Raw genomic sequence first — 9965 nt, forward strand, 5'->3', positions numbered from 1 at the left:
ATAAGGTTGTGGCCATACAGTGCATGACCTTGGTGGTAAACTATGCCAAAGTTTCAAATCTCTAGCAGATACCAATTTGACTGTTAGACACATCCCTCATAGACTACTCTAGTTTTTCTAGTCTGGCCTTAGTGTGGTTGTGCTTCCCTTTCTTCCTAGCATCTTTGTTGGTTTCTTTCCTAGGAGAAGTGATATCCTCCCCACCACTTCTAGCTAGGATATCCTTTAGGGTATCAAAGATGTGGGAAGGGCTAAGAGGGCTCGGGGCATGCTTATTGTCCTAAGGCAATATGTTCTTTCTTGTAGGTTTGACATCACTTTTAAATGACTTACCTTGGTGGAATCATGCTTGGTTGTGTGTGTGGGGTGGGGGGGGGGGGGGGGAGGGGGGGGGTTCTTAAATTATTCTAACTGGAGAAGTTTACTGGTTATCATTTTTTGTGTTAAGTTAATCTAGTTTTTGAGGTTTTCACAAATTATGGATTCATGCAACATAATATATTATGGTGTAAGACATATGATTGAATTCCATGGAAATTGAATATCTCATTATTGATAATAGTTTAGTTCAACAAAATGATTAATGTATTTTTAATGATGGCACATAACAACTAGCTCATGTAATGGGAAAGGGTGAGATTTTCAATGTTCATCATGGGAAGAAAAGCTAGGACCTTTACTTTCAAGTTCTCTTATCTTAATATTTTTTTTGAATATACATTCTTGCTTCCCTTGGTTTGGTCTTTTGCCCCTCATTTCTCCCTATAACATAATGGATGGTGATAAAAATTTGGGAAATCTCACTTTATATGGAATATAGTATGATAATCACCTTGTTTGGGGTAAGATCTCAATGCAAAGCATCACCCCATATATGGATAAACTACTTGGGCATCATGCTCTTGTTAGCAACACTTTTCTTGATGCGTGGGAGTAAGGAATTTAACATTTGTATAGTGTTGAAGTCTTTTCCAATAAGGACATATTGAAAAAATCATTGGAATGTTATTGGAGGGCATAAAATTCTACAAGGATCATAAACTTTTAGATAAAGATACCATTATATTTTGAAAATATGCAAATTGAGAGAGAGGTGTTAAGTAGACAAAAAATGATAGATATGACCACACATCAATGAGATGATTTAGGTCACATTTTTTTTTAAAAAGTTATCATAAGGTGTTTAATCCTTGATGTCCAAAAATTATGTTTCAATACGAAATAATGATTTTAAATCCTTTTAGGCATGAAAAATGTATATATCTACCCTTCTCTCTTCTCTTTGCAATGAAATTAAAGGTCTCAATAAGAACCTTAATTTCTCAGTTCTTCCTAAAGAGACAACACTCCTCATTGAACATGCTAAATGGTAGCAATTTAGCCTAAACCATTTAATTTTATATAGAAAATTGAGTTATTCCATAATATTCATACACAATAATTTGATTTATCTAACAAATTCATAGATTATATTTTTAATGATGAAACTTTCTACCACATAGGTGATTAGAAAAATTGTAAGAAGGATGATTCAACTCCTAATTGACATTATTAAATATGACTCTAATTATATGCTCTTAGAAGAATGGGTGTGGCATCCTTAATAATCTCAAAGTAAAAGGGGTAAATAAATAAAAAATGTCCTAATTTATCTGATGATATTGTAGGAGACAAAATGAAGACAAATAAACATCATGATTAGAAGACAATGAAAAATCCTAGTGTGAATGTCAAAAATACAATTGATTTGGAAGCACAAGACAAGGACGTTATCATAAAGTCTAGGGTATACATGTTGGGGATGAAATTACACATAAATTATCATTGAAATAGAGAAAGGAACCCTTATAGAAAAAATAGATCCCATGATACTAGAATAGGGGACATGTTAAACATGAAAAATGATGTAACAACAGACAAAATAATCTCTTCAAATAGATGGTGTATTAAATTAGTTTCTTAAGAATAAGTTTAATGCACTAAATGATAAAGTAAATTCTATATAGAAACTTAAATAGAAACACTACTTTTAAGAATATTGATAAAATATCTTCTCTTATCCAATATACTATCAAGAATTTGAATTTTGAGCAGGCCATTGATATGATATACAATTGAGTAGAACTACCATGGAAAATAGTAAAATAGTACTAGTGGTCTCAAACAATGGAATGATTAAGCTCATCTTCTCTAAGGTTTACCTAAAAGTAACTCTAAATCATCCTTTGTTAATGTAGAAGAAAAAGTAAAGAATGTGTTGGTGTAAATAAGTATTTACTTATTACACTTACTTAAGTTTACTTAGGTTAATGCATTATATTAATATTTATTTATTAGTCACCTAGAAGTATGTGCACTCTTGTGAGTTGTCATGATGACATCACAAGGGTCCACACCTCTTTTAAGCACATGTTGTCTACAACACAGGAATCTTCCACACACATATGACACTATGTCATTCTTATCCATTCATCTAGAATGATGGATAAGCTGCTTAGTTGTCTTATCTCTGGTTGTTTCTAGAGACATTCTAGGTGCTTTTTGAGAGGCCTATATATGCAGGCACTCCTAGTGCGTATGTACGTGCTTCTGAATAGTAAGCTGGCATATTGAATGAATATCATTATTTTGATGATACACTATCTTATTGGTCTATTGTGTGCTTGTGTTTGAGTTCTTTAGTTCTTGGGTGAATTTTGGCTTAAGCCAAATTCTTACAGAATGTTTTGTTGGGCTTACATGACATAGTGTAGGACCTATTCTTGATCCCTCAACTAAAACATGCAATGATAAAGGTAAGCTTTATAAAGCTCATAGTGTCCATGCTATTTTGAAAATCAATGAAGTAATTTGAGACGATGCAAAAACAACTAAAATGTAAATAAATTTTCGTAAAGGTTTGAATTTATTGACCCTTTTTCTTGTTTTTTAATGCCTGTCTTTTGATTTATATTTGATTTTCTTTTGATAGTAATTTTTTTTCAATAAAATGCTTCAAAATCCCTTTAAAACATATTTTACCCTAATAAAAGCCAATTTGTAAATTAATAATGTCCATTGTAAACAAACAGATTGAGGCATAGTCAAAACCAATTGTTTAGCTAATTGTTTTCTATTTCTCTAAAGCACGTTGCACTTATATGCATTACTAAGATATATCATCACAAAGAGATACTCAAATCTAGGAAATAGGAAAGGCTTGTGACAACCACAAGCGGTTTTATTGAATGCAACGCTACCCAATTGAAGTCAGAGTAGTCATAATTGAGCCTGTGAATTTGTTCTAACACCCCACGAACTTGTACGTAGTTAGCATATGGCCGTCATGCATCCCATTTCCATCTCCATCAATGGCATTAAAAGCATCAGTTTCTAAAACCAGTCCTCCATTTTGACACTGGTCCAGAACTCGTACAATCATATTTTGGCGCGTTGCATCATTTGTCACCTGAAACAATTAAAATAATTAGGTATAAACATTATACATATGACCTAAAAAATTCTTGATGTATATGATGCAGATGAGTTTACTTGGACACAACTTCCACAGAGGGAAGGTTCCATGGCCTGACTAGCTTTGTCACAATAACCAGTCCAGAGATATGCGCTACGCCACTCTAGTGTCTGATTAGAGTCATATGTTGTGTAATAGAGCCCATCTATGGAGTAATTATTACTAGCAGAATCATAGTCATTGAAGGTAGTAAAAGTCTTGCCATTAACACAAATAATACGGAGTAGGAAAGCCAGAAAGAGGCATACAGACATATTCCACATCATATTCTTGAAAGCCACGACTATCTGCTCAAGCCAACTAGAGTACTTTAAACTGATGTTGTATTAAGAAAGGTGACATTTCCTTACAATGACGCCTATGATTTTATAGAGTTATGATTAAGGCTTAATCTCAATATTTTTCTTTGTAGCAAGAAAGGCTTGGGCTTATTCGGTTCGAGATAATTCTAGTGCAAATTGGATTGTGGAATGGGAACATGGGTAAATCTAAAATTTGATAATACCCAACACCGAGTTACAATTTGGAACAAGAAGGATGATATATTTTAAGCTTTCTAACTATATAGATTTTTTAAATCGGTGATTATTTTGAGAACATTGAATAGGACTTCTTTGTTTGTTCTTTGCAATAGGCAAATAACAGGCTTATGCTAACAATATATAACATTAAGAAATGTGCATTGGGTCACAGCTAGCCTGTTTTTTCCTTGGAAGTAAATTATAGTTATATAATAAATCATTATTTGTGTAGGGACGAGCATGCAATACAAGGAAGTTCACAACTCTCTTTTTTTTTTTTAATAAATGTTTATGGGGTCTAGTTATGCAAGCAAGCATCAATTATATAGGTAACAAATTATGGAAGGGATTGTTCAAAATTATTAATTATTCATAATAGGATTAGTTATCATTTTTGGGTTCATGCAAAAATTGTTCTATTAGAGTTTTATGTGTTCTTTGAATTTCTTTACGTACGACTCTCTATCTAAGCTTTCTCTCTGTGTTTTTCACCTGTCAAACCACTTTTACTGTGGAAGTTTTTAGGCTTGTTTATAATGGCCTCAACTAATGGTGACCCAATTGTTGATACTGGTGTTCATGCTACTGCTTCAGATAGTCATGGTGCCTCTATTGAACAAACATTCTCACAAATTCATCCTAAAGCTTTTTCGCAAGGGAATCCTATTATTATCCTTCCTTTGCAAGAATTTGATGTTGCTTGTGATTGATTAGAAAAATATACCTTGATAGGGTATTTTTTGGATAGGACTCCTCCTGAAGCTATGCTCTGAGAATGGGTTAACAAGAGATGGACTCCTCATGGAATCTGCCTTGATGTTGTGCAAAACCTTACCAAAGATTTTTATTTTATTTCATTTTGCCAGCCTATCTCAAGCAAACACAGTGTTTAACAATGGCCCTTGGTTTGTGCGCTCTTCCCTACTTGTTTTCTAAAGATAGTCAAGAGACTTTACCATCTCTAATGACAAAAATATGTAGGGTCCCTGTGTGGGTTGAATTCCCAGGTTTACCCTTGTTGTGTTGGCCTTTTATCAAGTCTATTTCCAATAATCATGGCAAATTTATTACTAAGGAACATGAGAAGTTTTTCAATGCTCATCCTCAAAAATGCATCTACGTTGAGGTTGATCTTTCCAAGGATCTCAAAGATTCTATGCAAATACAAATTGGTTCTCAAACCTTCTCTTAGGAGGTGCTCTATTTGAACCTACCCAACACCTATTATAGGTGTCTGTCAGTAGAACACAAGATTAGGGATTTCCTTTTGGCTACACCTAGGGTTAAACCCCCACATAAGGAGGCCCCGATTAAATCAACAAAAAGAAATAAAAAGATGAATGGATACAGTTGGGTACAAGGGTAAAACTCCCTTGGCTCCAAGACCATCATATGTGGTTGTTGTTTTGGTTCCTCCTTTTGCATTAGGAGTGCAAACCCCAACCATTGTAGGGCCTAAGCTAGTTTTTTTGGATTCAAACCTAGGTGTTTCCCATGTTTTAAATCCTGAAAGTTCACAAGGGATCAAGGTGGCTACAAGGGCTAACGCCTCTATGGTGATTCACACACCTCTTGTAGCCTCTTCCATTACAACCTAGAATGTGTGGCATTTTCATAGTCCTCTTAGACATGCTAAGACAAGAGAGAAAAGATAGGCTATCAATCTAGAGGATTTTCCTACTAGATACAATCAAGCTTCCGCTTTCTTAAAAAATATCTATTCCTCTCTTGAGGATGATTAACATATGGAAAAGTTTTCATGAATTTTTAATCATAGAACATACGAGGTCTTATAGACCTCTATAGCAAGTACTATGTTAGGGATACCCGTCAGAGACTTGGTAATTTAGGTTTTCTCTACATGCACAAGGTTAAAATTTATGGTTTCATGCATTTCTCTACATGTCGTATCATTTGGCCAAATTGTTGTTGGATACAATTATCCAATTGTGTGTTGTCTTTGATGTTACACAAATTTTATACAAGTCATCTATTAGCACTTACCAAGCTCAGTTGATTTGTAAGAAGATTTATAATTTCTACCAAGCATTCTTAGACTTTACCTTGTGTAGACAGTTGTTACTGAGCTTTCAAGGTTAGCAAAGGAAATTTAGCATCTACTGAGCTCACTTGGTCATCAAAGGAAAATGTGGCAGAAAATAGTTCTTACCGAGCTCACATGGTTAGCGAAAGAAATTCACTTCTTACCGAGTTCACTCGATAGCCAAAGGATTTCGCAGAATTTGTAGTGTTAACCGAGTTGAGATGGTTAATGTAGGAAATTGTTTCTGAAGCAGGGTCAACTAGTAAAGAAATTTGTTAATTTATGATTTAATGCTTAATTGTTTTAAGTATTATTTTCAGCCGACTATGGTAATGATTATAGGTGATTGTAACTTGTAATTAAGCCAACTTGATAATCTGAAAGGTATATATGAGAGGTCAAGTTGCGAATTTTAAGTGTGATGAATTTGATGTGATATGAATGTAGAAGTGGATTGATTATTGTGAGAGTGAATTTTGAAAGTTGATCAAAGATCATTAAGGAGCAACAAAGCTATATTTGATCAAGGAGGATTTAATGGTGCAGAATAGAGATCTGTAATCAGAAAATTGAGTTGCATCTTATTTAGGTCATTTCATTGTTACTTTCTAACCATTGTAACAATAATTCATAAATCTCTTAATAGAGTTATTATAACAACCATTTTGTAAATCCTCTAACAAGGTGGATAGTTCCATTGAATTATTCTAAAGACCTCTAACAAGGCCACTCCTAGCAGGGTGAATAAATCCTCTAATAGGATCACACCTAACAATGTGTTTTGTAACCTTTAACAAGGTTGGCTCCTAACAGGGCTCACTTCAGAAGAGTGAAAATTGGTAGCTAGTTACTTGGTGGTTTTTCCTATATTATGTTTCCATGTTAAATCTAGTGTCTCTTGTGTTCATGTTATTTACTTTTTCATGCATGTTAATAATTGTGAATGCTTAAAGATCAGTAACAAGTTAATCTACCGAGTTATAGAATTTTTGTGAATGTTTACTGAGTGACAGCAGTAAGTAACTTGTTTGACATCTAAGGGATCTATGGATTTGTTTTTGTGGTAACTGATTCACCACCCCCCCCCCCCCCCCTCTCCCAGTTATCGCATCTACATTTCCAACAATTGGTATCAAATCTTTTGGTTCTTGCAGGAAAGGATTTCAAAGATCTAAGCTAAAGATCAAGATGTCTTACAAGATGGAAATTCCAAGACTTAACATGGACAACTTCTCAGCATGGCAAGGACTGATGAGACTTCATCTAGCTTCTATTAGTGATACAGGGCTGAAGTACCTTGATGCAAAATATGTAGAACCTACTGGCACATTATCTATCAATGATATTGCTGAAAAGAAGACTCACAACAACATGATGATAGATATTGCATCTACTCTAAGTTATGAAGAATTTGATGATATCAAAGATTGCAAAACTACTTTTGAAATGTGAAACAAGCTGAAAGATATCTATGGAGGTGATGATAATGTGAGAAGAGCCAAAGTAGAAAATTTGAGAGGTCAATTTGATCAAATGAGGATGAGAGAAGATGAAAACATTGCAAAATATGTTGAAAGAGTCAAAACAAGTGTATGTGCAATCAAAGCTTCTAGAGGAGATATCAAAGAGGAAACAATTATAAGTAAATTTCTTAGAACACTACTTCCCATTTATGCAATTAGAGTTTCTACAATTCAAGAAAGAAGATGTGAAGCAAATCATAAGATAAATTTAGAGGCCATTGTTGGAAGATTGACTACATTTGAGCTAGATAACTATGATAATTATGTTCCAGCTACCCAGAATATTGAATCAACATTTGAAGCCAAGGTTTCACTCAAGGATTCTTAGTTAGACAATGAAGAAGAATCAGAACAAAGTTCAGACAGTGATGTTGAGGTGGTTGAAGCTCTACTAGCAAGGAAATATTCAAGAGGCAAAGGGAAATACAAAAGTAAGGTTCCTCTAATCTATTTTTCTTTTGAAGAAATTGGACATATTGTTGCTAGGTGTCCAAATAAGTAGAACAAGGATGAGAAGAAAGGTCACAAGTGCAATGGTAAGAAAGAATTCAAATCATTCAAGGACAAAGGTAAGAAAACATGATTCATGGCTAATGATTCTAATGATGAAGAAGAAGATGAAATTGTTTACATTTATCTAAAAGATGAGTCTAATAATGATGAGGAATCATGTGAGAAAAAATGATATATGGATTATAGATAGTGGTTGTTCTCATCACATGATTGGTGATAAAACTAAGTTTGAACATTTTGAAGACTATGATGGTGGTAGTGTGAGGTTTGGTAATAATGAACCTTGTTGCATAAAAGGAAAAGGAAGAATCTCACTAACCAAAGAACTTTTATGTGATAATGCATATTGGGTAGGACTTAAACACAATCTATTGAGTGTGGCACAGCTACTCAATAATGGATTCAAAGTGGAATTCATGCATGGAAAAGAAAGACTACTTGATGGCAAAGGAAAGCTGATTGGATCAACCACTCAAACAAAAGGTAGCTTGTTTTATCTTGAACTTGGTGAATGTTCATGCTTTATTGCTCAAGTTGAAGAAAGTTGGTTATGGCATAGGAGGTTGTGTCATGTGAACTTTTATAACTTGATGAAAATAAGTAAATTTGGGAAAGTAAGAGGCATTCCTAACATAAAAAAAATATGTGGTTGGTCTATGCAAGAATGGTCAAATTGGTAAGATGGGAAAGACTAGTTTTAAAAGCAATAACTATCAGTCTAAAAAAGTTTTAAAAATTGTACATATTGATTTTTGTGGACCTATTGGAATTGAAAGCTATAATAGTGAAAAATTCTTCATTCTTTTTGTTGATGATTACTCAAGAATGATGATTATCATGTACCTAAGACAAAAATCAGAAGCATTTGAGAAGTTCAAATGGTATTTGGCCAAAGTAGAGAAGGAAACAAGAAAAAGATTGAAATTCTTGAGGTCAGGCAAAGGTGGTGAATTCATTTCACATGAGTTCAATAACTTTTGTATTGAAAGAGAAATCAAAAGGCAAGTTTCAGCACCTAGAACTCCTGAGAAAAATGGAATAGCTAAAAGAAGGAACAAATCTATCATGGACTATGCAAGAACCTTAATGATTGAAAAGAGCATTGCTACCAAATACTAGAAGGAATCTATTAGTACTGCAGCTCATACCTTGAACTGAGTACAACTAAAGAAGGACTCATTCAAAACCCCCTATGGGTTATGGTATGGCTACAAACCCAATGTAAGTTACCTATAAGTATTTGGAAGAAAATATTACATTTTGAAAGAATCTAGAAAAGGTAAGTTTGATGTGAAGGGTGATGAAGGAATATTTTTTGGATATTCTTGCAAGAGTAAAGCATATAGATGTTTGAATTTGTCTACTTACAAATTTATAGAAAGTACACATGTGAAAGTTGATGAGTTTACAGAAAGAACTAAAGAAGCAAGCAAAAGGGAACCAGAAGACTACAGGAGATTTGATTTCATTGAACCTGATATAATGCTAGGTACACCTATCAATAAAAAATCTTCTACTCCAGAGTCTTTAGTAACCCAATTGTAGGAAGTTCAAACCAAGCTATAGGAACCCAAGTCACATTCTGATGCTACTGAGCCAATGTCTACCGAGTTTGAAGGATTGGAGTAGTAGACAGAATAGTCAGATCCTGAAGTTGAAGTGCAAGAGGATGAAAATGCAAAGCATTCAAAAGGAAAGGAACCTATATTAGCTAAGTATATCAGGAGGCATCATGCACCAGATCAGATCATTGGAGATAAAACTGAAGGAACTATGACAAGAAGTAAGTTGAAAGGTACTTGTTCACTTGCATTAGAAGTGTCAAAGATGCATTAGAAAATGAAAGTTGG

The 9965-nt window shown here is 34.0% G+C and overlaps 1 protein-coding gene across 1 annotated transcript; it reads right to left on the minus strand.

The window, feature by feature from the left end:
• Positions 1-3283: 3283 nt before the first annotated feature.
• On the minus strand, positions 3284-3768 carry LOC149542210 (wound-induced protein-like). Its single transcript, XM_089795700.1, has 2 exons — positions 3532-3768; positions 3284-3448 (listed from the first exon to the last, which is right to left on the minus strand). The coding sequence occupies exons 1-2, from the start codon at positions 3766-3768 to the stop codon at positions 3284-3286; spliced, it is 402 nt and encodes a 133-aa protein (XP_089651826.1).
• Positions 3769-9965: the final 6197 nt, after the last annotated feature.

This window comes from Cupressus sempervirens, chromosome 8 (genome assembly GCF_028749045.1).
Source record: "Cupressus sempervirens isolate cs-2001-9-10 chromosome 8, ASM2874904v1, whole genome shotgun sequence".
Lineage (NCBI taxonomy): Eukaryota > Viridiplantae > Streptophyta > Pinopsida > Cupressales > Cupressaceae > Cupressus > Cupressus sempervirens.